General features: G+C 30.4%; 1 protein-coding gene and 1 non-coding gene across 2 annotated transcripts in view; both read right to left on the reverse strand.

Moving 5' to 3' along the window:
• Positions 1-18,499, reverse strand: part of LOC143194842 (RYamide receptor) — a 201,700-nt gene that overhangs the window by 142,306 nt on the left and 40,895 nt on the right. The window contains exon 4 of the mRNA XM_076401575.1: positions 11,578-11,782. Within this exon, the coding sequence (XP_076257690.1) occupies positions 11,578-11,782 (205 nt within the window). The remainder of the gene's footprint in view (positions 1-11,577; positions 11,783-18,499) is intronic.
• Positions 5,233-5,338, reverse strand: LOC143196755 (U6 spliceosomal RNA). The gene has a single exon (XR_013005823.1). It is a non-coding gene; the product is annotated as a U6 spliceosomal RNA (small nuclear RNA).

Genomic DNA, 18,499 nt, shown 5'->3' on the forward strand with positions numbered 1-18,499 from the left:
TGTCTGCTATTTCATTTGGTTTCAATTTAGGGCCATTCAAAATCATTTTGTGGATTTTTTAAATGTTTTCGCCGGTGACAATTTCATTTGGATATCCACTACGTTGACCGTCTCGGTGCTCATTTCACCACGCCTTAACTTAGCATACCAATCCTTGATGGTTAATTTTTCTGGGGTAGTATCCGGAAACTCAGCATGAAGCGTAGTTTTTGCTTCAACTGTATTTTTTCCTTTCAAAAAACAATATTTTATCAACAGGCGAAATTCCTTTTTATCCATTTGCCATTAGCCCGGCTTTTTGCAGAATTTTAGCTCATAGAAAGAATTGATTGATCTCAAACCTGAAATTCAGAAAACCTTTTAGGCCGAAATAGTACCACATGACTAATTGCGATTTGAATATATACTTATACTTTAAATATACTTCAGAAAGAATTGTCTCTTGGCGTGATGAATGCTTATGATTATGAGCGTAATGTGTGCATGTTGGAACAATATAAAGACAACTTTGCTTAAAAAAGTAGATATATTTATTTTTTATTTTAATGCAATTTTCATTAATAATATCATCATATTTAAAATAATTATGCAGAAGAAGATGTTAAGGAAAGAGTTCCATTTACTTGCATTATCAAATGCAAATATCACGAAACCATTACTCCACCATCCTGCAGTGTTGGATATTAAAATTTTAATATTCCGAGCAGGTTTTCTTACAAACTTACACCATTTCGCCCAATTAATATATAAAACGATATAAGAAATGCGATACAATGAAAGGAGAAAAATAAATTAGCTTTGGTCATTTACCGGACATAACCCCTTTACGATTACGTCAAGTGGCTAAATGAATTAATTACCGCCTTTACCAGCACCACAGTTCTTACCAATAAAAAAACATAATCTACCGAGATCACACCACTGTATAGCGATATTGATTTAACGTCAATTTTAATCGTGATGGATTAAGGTGGACATTCAGATGATGTTAAATTACTCGGCAAATTCATTTACTAAAATAGACTATGTTCACAATCTAATTTTAAGAATTAATAACCTATTTCTTTATCGAGTTATTTTTATATAAGAATCGGTGAAACTTATTTAAACCAACTAAATTTTAGATTTAGATAAGATGTTGGGGTAGCGTATCTCCGACGTCATGAATACTATTTTTATCTCGTTACACGTTATGTTAATTTTGGGAAATTGCATTTATCTGATTCGCTACAAAATAATTTAAATACATTTTGTTAAAATAATTCAACTTCATATAATATTCAGCTGATAACCAAAGGTTCGCCCTCTTTCGAACTCTGAGAGATCACACATTTCACCGGTCGTTTCTTTTAATCGCCACAAAACAAAACTTTTAAAACGCTGAGATGTAACTTACAAGATTTGACATGTAAACTGAGCGATATATACTCGTCGCAATAATACACGGAAGCAGTGTTGCTAACATAAAACACGATGTACTATATTGCACATCATATTGCGCAGAATATCCTGACTGTTATATGCAGGTTAATTGTATTTAATCACACGAAAAAAGCTTAAAAAATGGAATTTGTCTATAAAACATCGAAAGTAAAGAGAAGTTATCTTAACACTAAAACTAGAAATAGAAAAACCAATTATCTGTTATCATTTTGTATCCTGTGGTTTTGTATTTTGTTTTAGTTAAAACAATATTATCCACAAACTACCATATTTTTTTGAATAGTTGGACGATTATTTTAAGTACATGCCATTTTAAGGAAGTTTTACAATTAAAAGTTTTTATCGTAGGATGTAGTATGAACGAACCGACAACACTACTTTGGTAACAAAATAAAAATGAATAATGAAGTTTTGCGTTAGTTTGGAACGTAATAGTATTGTTCTCATAACTAATTTATATCTAGTTTTAGGTAAAAACTGAATTCGTACCGGTATACGAAATGTTTATTAACCAATGACTAAAAGACACTTTAACTGTTTATATAATTTTTCGATTATTTTTGATGAGAAATCAATGCACAGCGAGTGAATTTTGCATGAGAAAGATAATTACATGTCCTTACTAGATTGAATATCTGTAATGATATATTTAATGGGTCAATAAGACCGGCCCCAATGACTTTTGTCGCTAAATATATATAAACAATTCATTTATGTTTAATGAATATTAAATGTGTAGTTTCAAATAGTGCATTTACAGCGGTCTAAAGCTGATCTGTTATTGTACTTTTATAATGGCAAAAGTTAAATATTATGTAGTAGTAATGTTGGTATTATTAAATGATATAGCATATAAATAAATCCATGGACCACCGTTAAAAATGTATAAGAACTCTCCACCTTCTATAAGATCAGTAAAAAAATAGATTGCTGGACTAAAATATGGATATCGTATAAATATTGCAGCCATCTATCAGCATCAAAAATTTTAACAAGAATAAAGGATATTGTTTTGAACAATTCGTAATTAAACTAAATAGGTTCACGAAAAGCTTTAGATTTAGGTAGTGGTCCAAATTTTTGAAGCGGTTTCACCAACGAAATTAAATCTCCAGAAAGGGCGCCAAATTGTATGACTTCAAAGCATTAGCATCAGCCTCGTAGGATGTGAAACAAATTTTCTTCTTTTAAATTTGTAATATAATATGGTGAAAATATTGTCACAACGTTTAGAATCAGCTTGCTACAAATTTTCATCAAGACCACCCAGTTGAAAACACAACCATGAAATCACTAAACCAAAGTTTGTAAGGATTAATTTACGATAAAAATTATTCTTGAGCATTATTTATTTAGAGAATCTGATACAATGTATTTTATTTGATTAAATGTTTTTGCCAAACTTGAAGGTGATATCGCTGATACATGTCTGATCTTACGATAAAACGCTTTAAATCACAGAAGTTTACGTTATATAGTTAATGAAGTATTCTTTCAAAAAACATAAAATATAACATAAGTACTTTATGTATAAGCAATTTTAATATAGAAAATCTTCGTTCCGGCTATTGTTAATTATAATTTACATCAACCAATATTTATGGTAGTTTAAGAAATGTCAGCTCATATACACTATCTATTTAACCGACTTCGAAAAAGGAGGTTCTATGTTCGGCTGTATATATGTTTAAAGTATGTTCGGCGATTACTACGTCAGTTGTGGGCCGATTTTCAAAATTCTTTTTTATTCGAAAGAGTGCTCTTCCGAGGTGGTCCTATTGGAATCTAATCAGGATCTGTGGGAAGTCAACGTAAACTCTCAAATTGCAAAGGCACGTACAAAGTTTTCACATATTTTTCATCTAAAATAACCAGATAATAGGGTATAATGTAACTGCTAAGGTGACATAAGGGAAAATCAGAAGTCCTTCAATAGAAAAGCAATTCAGCTTGCTTTTAAGCGCTAGCTATAGCATATAAGACCTCGTAGAAATGTTGTAGACAATTGCTTCTATGGTATAGCAGTTTGAGCGTTTAGCATTCGAACGGAGATCGATGGTTCGATTCCCGACCGGGACGATAACTTTTTGTTGTTTAAGTAGAACATTTGTCAAATCACCTAGGCTACCTACGGACCTCGGGGCCTGAAGGGCTCCTTATTTTCAATCATTGTTTCTCTATTCCAATTTTACCTCATACGGGCTGCACCGTTAATTGGCCTGCACATTGTAATATTAAATAAAATAACTACGTAATTTATTGAGTAAATATCTAACACTAAAAAGAGAGAAATAAAATATTTTTAACAAAAAAATTGAACCGACTTCAAAAAATAAATAAAACTCACTAGAAATTAAAAATTAATCAAACTTATATTTTAACACAAAAAGAAACATTTATAATAAAATATGTACATAATAATCATTTTAATAACTAAATAAAAATAAACAAAAGCCATATTTAACTTATCTAATACACATATATTATATTCTACTATATACACACAATTTAGTTTAATAACTAACTAAACCTATTTATTTATTTACAATATTCTTTTAACTATTACCAACTGATTACTTTGAAGTCAGTGCCAAGCCCAAAAAATACAAAAATGATAATACAATTTTATGACATATGCAAGAAATTTAATTACCAACAAAACAAATATAAATTAATATTACTGTTTGGGTAGGACTAGGAACGATTGCTTCCATAATAAGTGTCCCTTCCTTCAAACTTCGTTCTATATGCCAAGCAGATGTAGTTGTTGGGAATGGGTTAGATTTTTAATTAGAGTGAAGCTAATATCATCAAATCCACAGGATGTATCCCTGCCCTACTTATAGCTCTATTAAGTTCTTCCACTGAGAAGACATCATCCAAGCAGTCATACGTATTTGTATTTACCTCAGTGATGTTGTTCATATTCTCTTCTTCGTGCGAGTTAAGAATGGAGTGATAATGTATCGCAAGCAAGTCCGAAAATTTACAGGGGTCCTCACCTTCCTCCATACAGCATGGGATGAAGTCTGCGGAGTGAGACTACTGGTTAATTTTCTCCAGGAGCTAATTTTTGCTTGTCTGATGGTTTTTATAGCGAATGCTTTCAATTTTTTATTGTTTATAAATAGTTCAGCTGTTGGATACAGCTTGAATCGATTGCGGGCCTTTTTCCTACCCTTCACCACTCTGGCGCTATCGTTATTCTACCACGGTACGGGAAGTTTTTTTATTTTTGTAGTGTTAGTGGGAGTGGATCTTTTAGCTGCACTAATAATAGAAGCGGTAAACTCTTTCACAGTTGTGTCTATATCTTCAGTGATCGGTGTAGTTATCACTAGTGATCTATATTGATTCCAATTAATTTCCCTGGTGTTAAGCCCGGTTATTGTAACTAAAACGCTGGATGTGTTGGTAAATTCCACCAAGGTGGGGAAGTGATCACTACCATGCAGATTAGCAATTGCCGTCCATGTTGTCAATCCAAACAGTGAGGGGGAGCATATGCTCAGATCTAAATGTGATAGTGTCCCTGAGTGAGCTGATATGGATGACTTAGACACTTGCTGAAGGAGACAGATACAAGTTACATACCGACATATCTTTGCCATCCAAGTATACTCTGACTGCCACTGTTTCAAATTTTATTATGAATCAGGATAGCAACTCCTCCTGAAGGACGCGCGTGGTTTATCCTGTCTTTTCTTTTAACCGTATAGCCTCGCACTTGGAAGGAGTCTGTAGGGGACTTTGTTGGTTTCCTGTAGGAGCATAATCGATGGCATATAGAAAAATATGGAATGCTTCACGATTTTACGTATCATCCTTGCGCAGGGCCATGCTAATCTTCTCTGTATCGTTCAAATTTTAGTATATGTACCACCGAAGCGATTACTGTCTTAATACTAAGAAATATCTTCTTGGGAATAAATGAGCTCTAAGCTATTCTTGTGTGTTAAATTAAATCTGCATCCAACAGATTCCGTATCTCCTATCCTTTAATGCTATTTAACATTTGGTTTGGCAAAAAAAATGTAAAAATTAAATCTTCCCTCTAAACCTTTATAGTTATAATCTAAGATCCAAGTATATAGATAATGTACATAGATCTAAGTGTTTATTATTTTAATACGAAGGGCTTGTTAACCATAATACGGCAACATATTCAAATTTAATTGACATCATCATCTATTTATAGGCTTTCACTTAAACGTCTCGACAAAATCACCAATGAAGCTCATCAATAATCGTTAATAGAATCATGGAAAATAGATTTTCCGGTTAATTTATGCAAAAGCGTCCACCCAGCCAATCCTGATGTGACGAAGGGTTCGGTGGGGGGCGAGTGTCTTTCGTCGATCGTTCAAGTTCGAAAACTTCAAGTGAAATTCGATTATCACCGAGTATTTTCACAAAGCTGCACCTCAAAATACCCCAAATGAATAATCAATCTTTATTAGGCGATAATTGTTCAGAACGAGGCCTTTTGTTTCACTGCAAAGTTTCTAATTTCCTCGAAAATTCCAATTAAACGTGGAGCTTATTGTGTGGAACGTATTTGTTTCGTTTTTTTCTTTCTACATGTACAGCTTAGTGGTTTCACGGTAAAATAGAGATTCAATATTGTACAGTTTGCAGTCCCAAAGCTCCAATTATTGTTAATTTCGTTAATATTTAGTTTTCGTATCAGCAATTTTAATAAAGAAACTGTTATTCTAAGTTGAATTATTTAAAATTCTTACTAGCTATATTAGCAGTTAACATAAATAAAAATTAAAAAATATCTTCTCTCATATGCTGGATTTTTTTATGTTGTCTTACTTTACATTAATGAATAAAATTAACAAGCTGGTTATGAATAAAATTATATATTACTGTAATTAATGAACGAGTTATTAGCTCAGCAACCCATTAAAGGGTGTTGCCACTTCTAAATCAGTCATCGCAAATTTTCTTCCACTTTTCAACCTTCTCCTTTTACCGTTTTATTTTGGCTTTGATGTCAAAGTTCCTTGTTTTCTTGTTTTATTGAGTTTAGTTGTGTACTTTTGAAGAAAAAATAAGATCAAAGTCTTATGTTGGAATCCTAAAATTGTTAGAATTCATCCAAAACCACTCCTTTCTTCAACTTCTAGCTTCTTTTCTTTATTCGGTTATTCCAATTTCCATCCTTTAATGATTTATTTCCCATTAATGATCAATTTCCTATCTACAATTATTCATTTTCATTGTAGTTTCGCCTCTATTAGACTAATATTGCTAATCTTTTAGAGTTTATTTTTTGTTTTTTATATATTCTTAACTCAATGTGTAACTTTTCCAGTAATTCTTGCGAAAATGTCCCCTGTTTCTATATTACTCACTTCATTTTCTCCAATTAATTTTTCATCTATATATAGTTGTTTTTCGTTATATTTCTCACTGCTTCTTCTATTATCTTCTTCATAGAATTTTCCCAATTTTTTTGGTCTTACTACGGCCCTGTTTTTTGAACGAAGTTAAGTAGTGACTGTAGTATTATTATTAGAATTGGTATTGTTTATTCGTAAAACAATATTGTGTTCCTGCTACTCTTTTCCTCCGGCTTTGAAGAGTTTTCGTATTCAGGTACCAAATTATACGATCTTTTTAAAGATTGAAATTGATCATCTAAAATATTTTCCATTTTTTTTGGTTAACCTAGCCGTAGTTATCACTACTTTCCTAGTTATTAAAATTTGAGAAAATATCATATCATTCCATGATTTAGGTTTCAAGTTACAATATTTTTAATGAAACAATTTAATAAGTTTAAAAATAACGACTAACAAAAATGCATATCTTTAATTAATTTTAATCGGTATAATTTTAGTGATGAAATATATAGTATATAAAAAGATTTAGTGGTATAATCACCGGCATAATTTATATAGCTTGTTTAATTCCATTAATAACGATGTGATGAAATTAAATAAATTGTTAAAGGGGTACAGTCACACAATAGGACAGTTAAGTGATTATGCTTTAGCCTCAAGATCATATAATATCCGACAAGTGACCAGAAAATATAATATTTTCTAGAATATACTTCTATATTATACAATATATTTTAGTTTATCAATAGTATTCAATTGTTTTATGAGAATACATTTAAAAAAATTTATTAATTCGCAATCTAATAACCATAAAAAATATTAGGTGAATTTTAGGTAGGAATATTTGTTTCCTCGATAGAAATATCGTGATTTGCCCTGTCCTACAAAAAAATTAAAGCTTCCCTCATATCTTTAAGTCATTGGTTGATGATACTGAGTTAAGAAAAATGTATATAACAAACTTGAGCTTTAAGTAACTTTAATTTGATTTTATCTATTATATTAATGTTTTTGTTTCATAGAAAATGTTAAATATTAAATATTTAAATTATGGTTCTTATTACTGATTATAATTATGATGTCTGGAATATCGCTACACTTAAATCTGCTTCCATGCACAAGCATTGTTTATTTCAGTGGCTCTTATTATTTATCAGCTATCATCATATTTTATATCCCTTCAATACTGAGTTAGTCCTTTTAAATTTAACGTACCTGTGGTCTAATAAAGTTGTCTTCTTTGGTATTATCATTATTCAATACAGGAATTTGTTCCTTCGAGCAATTAAAAGCTTGGCTTTCACAAAACCTAAACACTTTTATATAAAGAAACCGTTAATATACATATTTTACAAAACTTATTCAATAAATTGGAACTACATTATCCATTACAGCAATGGTATCACATGGAACATGGAAAACAAATTTTCGTCCAAGTGAAAATTCTGAATGCAAAAAATATACTTGTAGGTATCTCTAAAATTAGAGCGAATCGGTACGTTTTATGGAGATTTTTGAATTCCGGAATTCCGGAAGAATTCAGCTGACGAAAATACATGACAATTGGTTATTTTTTAGTCCGAAATATTTTCAATTTTGTACAGCGTTATGTACATAGAAAAATGAAGTAATAGACGATGTGTCATTAAATCCCGGTCATATTTTCCCTCGTAAACGAAAATAACAATAATGTTTTATCACTTACAGTTTAAATGTAATTCGTTTTTATGACAGATATATTACATTATTGAAACACATATATAATTAATATCCTTATTAATTATTTGGGTTTTGGTATATTTGGTAATTTTTTGGGTTTACATTTTATTTCAGAAAAAAGATTTACATTTTTTATAAATCGTTTTTATTTATCGTTCACTTTTCATTCAATAGACATAACTACATCATAGTAATCTGCTGCTCTGAATGTTTCATAACTGCACAGTTGTGGAAGAATCTTTGATTTTAATAGCTACATTTCTAATGGAAACGAGTTCTAAAGATACCAGAGGGAGATATGTAGAATTTGCGTTGATCTTAAAGTAAATGCGTAAAAAAAGAAAAACCTCAAGTCACAGTTTGTAACTGTATCAAAATATTGGAGCCCTACAGAAATATTGCCAAGATTAGCGTTCAAAATAGACGGGTTTTAGTTTTGATTGTAATATTTCCTCCCATATACACGCACAATCCTAGAGAAACAAAAGCACTGGAAGTGTGGTATTGGCTTAGAAGATTCGGCTTATAACTTTAGCAGAAGAACCACTCTTTGCTGGTGTCCCACTGACCTTAAATACTTGAATTCCTGCGTTTACGCTTTCGGAACATAATTTTCGAAAGGACAATATCTGGTGAATAAGGCAATGTATATGTTCCAATTTTAGAGATCCTATGTAGATTTTTATTGGTGATGGTGTAGTAGTTATTGGATTTTTACCTTGCCTTTATGCTCAGCACAAATATTACGGTTACAATGACGAACAATCTATCAACATAGATGCTTTTGACTTGAACTTCCAATTCTACATTCTTTGCAATCGAAATTCTAAAACATCTTACGATTTTCAATATTCAATATATTTTAGCAGAGCTTTTTTATACTAAACATGAAAACAAATATATTCATTATATTTTGCCGAATTTTGTCTTATAACATGCTTTTAAATATTCTAGCTATCGTATACTGCTGTTGTTCAGAAAACAAGAAGTCATCAGAAAATATATGAACTTCTGTATTGTTTTGATCTGTGTTTGTATATTTACACACTAAAACTAAAAGCCCCTCCCGCCTCTGTAAATATTATTCGTACCCAAATTACCAAATATATTTTATAAAGAATTAATCTTGAAATATACTAGGATCAAAGTGCAGTACGATTTTTAAATAAAACAAGTTCTCATTTAATTCAATGTAATGCGTCTACAAGTCTGAAACAGTGATTGAACTCGATTTCTCGAATGTCATTTAATGGTATCTTATAGTCGGTTTTACATATTTTAGCATACTAAAAAGAATGCCTGAAATCCATGAAATTCGCCGATATTAAATCAAGCAAATCCCCATAGTACTACACAAGATATACATTTATATTTACATTTTAAAAAATACGCTTATGTCGAAGAACATTCAAATATAATTCTTGTCCATACTTGTGATACGCATTTGACGCCTAACCAGTCATTTAAAATCAAGTAAATTGACTGCAACAGTAACTGCAAAAATACTCTACTTGTTACCCGATGAATGTTGAATGCCAAATATTTAATTTGCTTAAAATGGCTAGTATACATCGGTACATTTCGAAGAATGATCAGATTGCTGATTGTCATCTATATGTTGGCGGTCTTCTTTAAATACTTTGTACTAATCAAACACCATTCAAATAACAACATTTTGAACAGTTTATAACTAAATCAAAATTCTATTAACTCGCTAATGTCATTAGCTACAAACATATCAGCTAAGGTCATATAAATCTAACCAAAAATACAAATAATAATGAGGAATTAATCCTATAAATATTTGAGCAACTTAAATTTTAAGCGTTAAATGTTGTAAAATATCTTGATCATATACATTATGTCAAAAAGTATCGGGAATTATTTACCTCAAAAAAGCTTACTTAAAATGGTTTTACCACCCTATTGTTACTCAACTCAACTGTAACTCAAACTACCACTACGATAAAATTGATAGAAGATAATATATTGGAGTATATTTCGAAAAATGCGTTGACATTTAGATTATCATAGCAGATGTCATAGCAGTATTATTCCGAACTTTAACACTAATACAATAAATTTTAAAATAGATATCTTGGTTTGTCTTTTGACAGAATGTGTATATATCATATGTTAAACTAAGGTAAAATTGAAAACTCGCAATCTGATAAACCCAATAAACATTTTACGTAGTTTGAACTCTTGAAAAGCGAAGCACATAGTTTGTATTTGTTTAGGAAAATCAAAGACCATCTGTTACAAATCCGATAAGTTGTAGACAGGAATAGAATTCAGTGTTTGCATATACCTAACTAAAATAAAAGCTGCGACGGTAATTAAACTTGAGGGGGTAATATATTATTTGAAAACGGTAGAATTATTCAAAACTAAAAAAAGGTTTGTAAGCATGTAGAATAATTTGTATACCTGGGTGTTCAATAAGTTTGACGAAATTAAACGTATATGTCTAAAAACGGAAATGAATGCAATACAAATTTACATACGTAATAGTGAAAATGCATTCCTAAAAAATTAATCATGAGATGAGAGAACTAAATCTGGCCAATAGGTTGGGCGGTGAAGGTGTTTTATTTTTATATATTTTTTTTTCTTCTGCAAAGAACTTTTAAAGAATTTTCACGGAAATTAATATAATTAAATGATCCAAAAACTTACAATAAGAATTTGTATTTCTTGTTTAACCAACTTGGAGGTAATTTGCGACCAAAATTCTCATAATAGAATAAAAAGAACTCAGGGAAAAACCCTGGTAGATTTCAAAACACCAATTTTTTGTTCTCTTGTTGTGATTTAGAACAATGGTAATATAGTTAAATCTCATTCACTGTGTACATGTGTTTAAGCCATTTCAAAACAATCTTTCAATATTTTCAAATTAATTTTGTTATAATTAGGGTTAAAATGGCGACGAAGTTCTTAGTTTTAGACGAAGGATTTTGCTTCTACTATTCAAAAGTAGATGGTACCCACTGGCGTACTTATCGAACACTCCAGTAGTTGAACTCGATTAAAACAATTTACTAATTCACTATTTTACCTTTCTTTTTGATCTAGCCATCCGTTTGTCTCTGGTATTCTCGGCTTCGCCCGGTATCCTGTGACACCATATTACTGCAGCTATGCTAGTGTAAGTAAACAGGAGCACAATGGAGGGAATAATGTACTGCATTACCATGAGAACTGTGGTGTAAATCAATTCATACTGAATGCCGACAAGTGAGTAATCCTCCTGGCATATATATCTGAAAATAACACAAAAATGATTGTATTTGGACATGTTTGTATTTTGAACAAAAAAAATTAATGACTCATTTTACACTAATATGGGTCTATTGTTATAAGGAAATCAATAGTAGCAAAATAGGTCAGCAAAAAGGTAACAGTCTGTGGATGTTTCGAAAGTAAACTTAACATTGTTCTATTTCTAAACTAATACAGGCGTTTATATATACGACGTTTTGTACCAAAAATAATTATTTCTGGAATAAAAGAAGTGTTGAATATTAAAAAAATTTCTTATTGTTAATTGAAATAAAATTCAGTAATTAATTAACTCATACAAGTTATTTTAAATGGAAAAAAGCATTTGCTAAATGAACAACTTCATATCTATATATATCTATATATATAGAATCTATATATATATATATATATATATATATATATATATATGTATGTATATATATATATATATATATATATATATATATATATATATATAATTTTAAGTTTTATAGACCAGATTTTCTGACTGAAAGTAAGAGTCAAAAAATGTTATACAAAAAATACAAAATTCGATACTAACTCAATGTATTCTATAGAATCATCACTAATGCTAGAGATACAGCTTTTTATATTTCATTGTGTAATCTGTGGGGAATATTGAGTAGGGTTATACCTATCTACGTTAAGGAATTGTAGGGAGATAGAAGCTGCTTGTGTATCAGACACATTATAAAGGACTTCCAAAGGCTACGCCAGGTTTAAATTTCTCAACAGCAAAAATTGATAATAAGTCCTATTGATTGTTGAGTAATAGTTCACAAATAATAAAAATTTGAAGGCAATAGCTCACCAACTTCATATAAGGTTAAAATATTCGTTTAATTTCATCAGCTCTGCGAGAGTAATTGAATAATTTATGAAAACTTGATCAAATGATGACATTGAGGCAGTAGTTCTACATCATGGACCAGAAATGCAAATATCAAAAAGCTTTGTACACCATTTGCTTAGCATAGACAAGTTCATTGAATGAATAATTAAAGCTTGGTTATAGCAATGCCTATATCCTATACCTATATACACTAAAATGTTCCCAATTTTTTTACAAAACTTGCCACAATAACTTGCACTTCCAAATATTCTAACGATGAAACAAAATAGCAATAACTTTCACAAAACTGTAACAACTTCAATAGATTTGTTTCTTGCGAATTTCAAGATAGGATTCAAGAAAATCCTGCTAGAAAGATTCAATATTATGCAAAGGGAGGATGCAGCTTTTGGGTCGGATCACGGGATCGAAAGACTATAATATCGTGCGGTACATGTAAAACCCCATTTGTAATGTCCACCGGAACGAAATTAAAACATTAAAACATATCCTGACTGTAAAAATAATAATTAAAGCGAAACTAGTAATTTAATTTAAAGTGTAAATATATATTAACAATAAACAAACTGTACATATTATTAGACTTTTATTTATCATAAAATTAGTGGATATTATATTGACATTTTTTAAATATTTATTATTTAAAAGCAAATGGCAGGAATATTACTAGTTATTAACTATATAGGTATCTAGTGTATCAAACCATCGTCAACATTGCGTTTTTTATCTTTTAAACCAAATTCGCCAATTTACGGAGATTTCAATTATTTGCTTATATTTTGATAAATATTGCCAGTATAACTTTTAGAAATATATTGAATGTGCAGTAAAACCTGTTTATTTGACTGGAAATGTAATATATTTATTTTACGAAAAAAAAAATGGAAAAATAACGTAGAAAGCATTTAAACAGCAAGGAACTTTTATGAAGTTACGCTAATGACATTAAATTATAGAATTTGTCTTTATTTTTAGTTTTAGCTTCCATATAAATCCATGATCATTAATTATAAATTAATTAAATTATTCATCGTATTAATTACCGTGAAATCATATGCTTTTTATACGAGGAATTTTTTTATAAAACTTGGTACAACAACTTGCACTCCCAAATATTCTAACAAGGAAACAAAATAGCAATAATTTTCACCAAACTGTAACAACTACAATAGATTTATTTCTTGAGAATTTCAAGATAGGATTCAAGAAAATCCTGCTAGAGAGATTCAACATTATGCAACTCGAGGATGCAGCTTTTGGGTCAGATCACGGGATAGACAGACTAAAATATCGTGCGGTAAATATAAGACCCAATTTATAATGACCACCGAAACGAAACTAAAGCATATTCATATCTTGACAGTAAAAATAATGATTTTAGCGAAACTAATAATTTAATGTAAAATGTAAATATATGTTAACAATTAACAAACTGTTCATTTTATTAGACTTTTAGTTATCATAGTTACCCCACACCATCTAAAACGTAATTTTTATAGCACGGATCCGGAAAGGTTAAAGATGATACTTTAAATTAAATCAGCAGTACAATTGTGAGTCTCTTATATAAAGTTTTATTTAGACGCCAGTTTTCTTAGATATAGTATTATATATCGTAAAAATTTGTAAAATAATAAATTGAGTAATCTGGTAAAAATATATATATCTACGTTTTAATAAATAAATGAAAAATTATCCAATTTTTTAAATCCCTTAGTTAAATATAAGGCCTTCTTTTACCAGAATATGTATTTCCATTGGCCTGTTAATAAAGAATGATATAATATTCAATTATTATAGAAATCAGCTTATACTCTATCGTTGCTCGTCTTATTTTCGACATCATTTTTCTTCCGCATCTGTCGAAAAAATACTTGGTTGTATGATAAATCGGTTTACCTAGAAACAGCTACATTTCAAATATCCCTAACCAGATCGCAAACAATTCTGTCGAGTTTTTCCTTGTCAAGATATTTAATACCGATCCATATTTAATAAATAATATTAAATATTTCATTATCTGGATAATATTGTTGTCAACAAAATGATAATAAGCAATGCAATCAGATTTTATAATAAATAATAGAATCAATATTTATACTGTATTTCTTCAACCAGTGTTTTTAGTTCTCATGCAAATTCCTTCCACAAAATCGTAATGAGTGTTCGGACAAACAATCGCATCGACAGCCACACGTTCCGACCGACCGACCCGACGAACATTTTTGCCAACCTTTTAAATAGATCATTATGGGAATAACTAACTAAACTATCCGGGAATAACTTTCTTTTTCCAACTGCATTATCGAAAGTATTTTTAAAATAGTTGTTATAGAGAAAAGCGATTAAGTTAAGCGACATGCTACCAATTCAATAACATCTTGTAAATGCTGAAAAAAAGAATTTATATACCAACCGCCAACTTCAACAAATAACCTCTTAATGTATTTCTTATTCGAATAAATGCAACATATCATCTATAAATATTTTTTTAATAAAGATAGTTGTTTGTTGCTTTGTAGTTGATGAGATTAACAGAAATATCATAGAATTTAAGTCCATATATTACAATGATATATATGTCACGACTGAAATAGAAATAAGCTCCCCTAACGATGAAGAATTATGTAATAAATTTAAATTATTTGATTTAGCATCCCTACTGAATGTATTTACATAAAACGTATAAATATTTATGAGGGCAAATTTCTGTTACCCTTGCTGTATTGACCAAATTTCGGTTCTTATTATTTAAGGTTGTTTCGGCTGTCGCAATCTCAACAATCTGGTTGACACATAATGAATTTATAATAATTTAACTAATAATGATATTTAGTGGGACCAGTAATACAAATTCCGATCCTGATTTAGATAATATTCTGCAAATTCTAATTTAATTTTATGTGATAAATAATAAAAACTAATAATTTTTTATAACTGAAAATAATATTTTTGTTTCTGAGAAATGTGAATAGTCGCTATTACTAGAGCATATTAGCATCAGGATGTATCAAGAAAGATCTTGATCCAGTCTCCCTGTATTCTCGTCTATTCTAGTCACTTATAATCACCGGATAACTAAATTGAATGGCTCTTGAATGGTATTAACTCATTAACCATGTAGGACATAGTATAGATTGTAGAAAAAAAAACTATAAAAGAATCTATTATAACTATAGAAGAATAAATCTTCTATCAATTTTCGGTAAAGTATTTATGAAAATTATATAGGTAGTAATTTAAAAGCTTGCGTGATTTGAACTGAATCGCGATTGTGTAGATAAGATTTTTGGACTAGTTGACGAGAGTCTTGATATTTTAGCCGGGTGTATTAGATATCGAATTTTCGTACTGTCTTCGACTGTAGCAGATCAATTGAAAAGTCCCCGGCCATAGTAAAATACATTTTTTTTGATAAAATTATTTTTTTTATTCAACATACCTTATAACCCAATCAAGGATGATATACTGATTATAGCGACCCTCCAACTTTTCGATACAATTTTTGTAGTACGATTTGTCCTTTGCTTCAAAATAGGCCTCAGTTTTGGCGATCACTTATTCATTCAACGAAAATTTCTTCACAACGTGCACTCTTTTGAGATCTGATGACAGGAAATAATCGCTGGGGGCCAGATCTGGAAAATACGGTGAGTGTGGAAACAATTCGAAGCCCAATTCATGGATTTTTGACACGGTGCATTGTCTTGATGAAGCTGCACCTCGCCAACCGACTGTTGCGTTTTCCCACGCTTTAGAGCGGATTCATCGTGTGCAGTCCACTCGGATGACTCTCGATTGGACTTCGGAGTGAAATAATGGAGCCATGTTTCATCTATTGTCACATATCGACGTAAAAACTCGGGTTTATTATGCTTGATCATCTTCAAATACTGCTCCGAATCATCAACTCGTCGTAGTTTTTGGTCAATATTGAGCTCGTCCGGCACCCACTTTGCACAGGGCTTTCTCATACCCAAATATTCGTGAATGATATGATGTACACATTCAGTTGATATCTTTAGAGTGTCTACTATTTCATTGAATTTCAATTTGCGATCATTCAAAATCATTTTGTGAATTTTTTAAATATTTTCGTCGGTAATAACCTGTTTTGGGCGTCCACTGCGTTCACCGTCGTCGGTGCTCATTTCAGCACATCTAAACTTAGCATACCAATCTTTGATAGTTGATTTTCGTGAGGCAGTGTCCGTAAACTCGGCATCAAGCCAAGTTTTTGCTTCAACTGTATTTTTTTCCTTCAAAAAGCAATATTTTATCAACAGGCGAAATTACTTTTTATCATTTGTTTTACAATAACAAAAGTTGCTTCACTCAAAATGCTATAATTCACAAACTAATTATCCGACAGCTGTCAAATTTATACAGGCATCTTTTGAGGGTTAGGGATAACTACTCTAGTAGCTCCATCTATGTGTCAGATCGAGGACTTTTCAATCGCCCTGTTATGGTCATATGCTAGTGTATATACCCTCACTTTGGACAATTTTGGAAGCTGGTTCTATACGATGGTTCCATTAGTTGTACTTACAGACAATGATTGAATGATGGCGTGATGATTTGTCAGTTACACTTGAGGTCTTCGCAGTCAGTCACAGCTTTTTAACATAATGGTGGATGTGATATATATATATATATATATATATATATATATATATATATATATATATTTAGATTTTCCATTAATTAAGTTTTGATTTAATAACTATTCATATATCTACGTTTAACACAACATTAACAAGGAAAGAGCTCCAAAATATTTCTTGTTTTTTTTACAAATCTATATGCGACACGTTAAGTATTTCTGATCATTACATTTATTTAGTTAATCACTTTTTCGAGGTCGAAAAATATTTTGCTGTGATGGTTTCGTATTTATTTGTTTTAGCATATTTTGTCGGTGTTTATTGGTTCAGGTATGATCCTGGGTATTTCACTGATTAACTCTCGCATGCTATTTACAAATTATTCATTTGTTTTGACGGTCATACCAAAGCTCAGTTATTTGAACAGTCCTTTTTAGCTCTTTTTTTAATTAATATTTTCTTCTAAATCCACTCTGAATCCATTCCAATATGTCCATTTGTTTATTAGCGATGGTAAATGGGATATATTTATTATGGTAAATTAACCATAGGTACCAAAACCATTGATCCGATTATAATGAAGCTTTGATGGGTTGTATAATGTCAGCGAAAGTTCGTATTTCAAATCTATATAAATTATATTTTTTAGTTTGTTGTTTGATTATAAAAATAGATACAATTAAAATGTTACTTGAATGTAATTTTTTAACAATATTTAAAGAGATATACGTAAAAGATCCTAGTGGATATTATTCAAAAGTAAAATGTATAATAATTGTTTCAGAAACACAGAAACGGAATGTGGAAATGAAAGTGATTTTAATTACTAACATTGTTACTAGTCGTTGCCGACTAACCTAAAATTTATCTTTACATTAACTTAAATAGGAGTATATATCTAGGAAGACTCATCGACCCCATCTTAGTGTCTAATAATATTTATTTTATAACTCTAATGTTATCCAAGAATTGTATTACTTTATTCTTTTCAATAAAAGTTTTGTCAAGTACTTTGGAAATTATTGATAATTGTTCAGAAGTCTAGGAAATATTTTAATCGAAATGCCGCATTTATCAGTTTGTGAGTTTTATAATTGTCTTTCCTCACAGTTTCTGCAGAAATTGTCCTGATATTAAGTCATGGCCTGGTATATGGTTATATAATGGAGAATAATGTGAAGATAGATCGTAATCATCTTCAGTACTGATGTAATTGGATCATATGTTTTTAGTAT

Source organism: Rhynchophorus ferrugineus, unplaced genomic scaffold, assembly GCF_030347505.1.
Source record: "Rhynchophorus ferrugineus isolate W39M unplaced genomic scaffold, kcgeb_rfMv2 rfM4, whole genome shotgun sequence".
Classification (NCBI taxonomy): Eukaryota; Metazoa; Arthropoda; class Insecta; order Coleoptera; family Curculionidae; genus Rhynchophorus; species Rhynchophorus ferrugineus.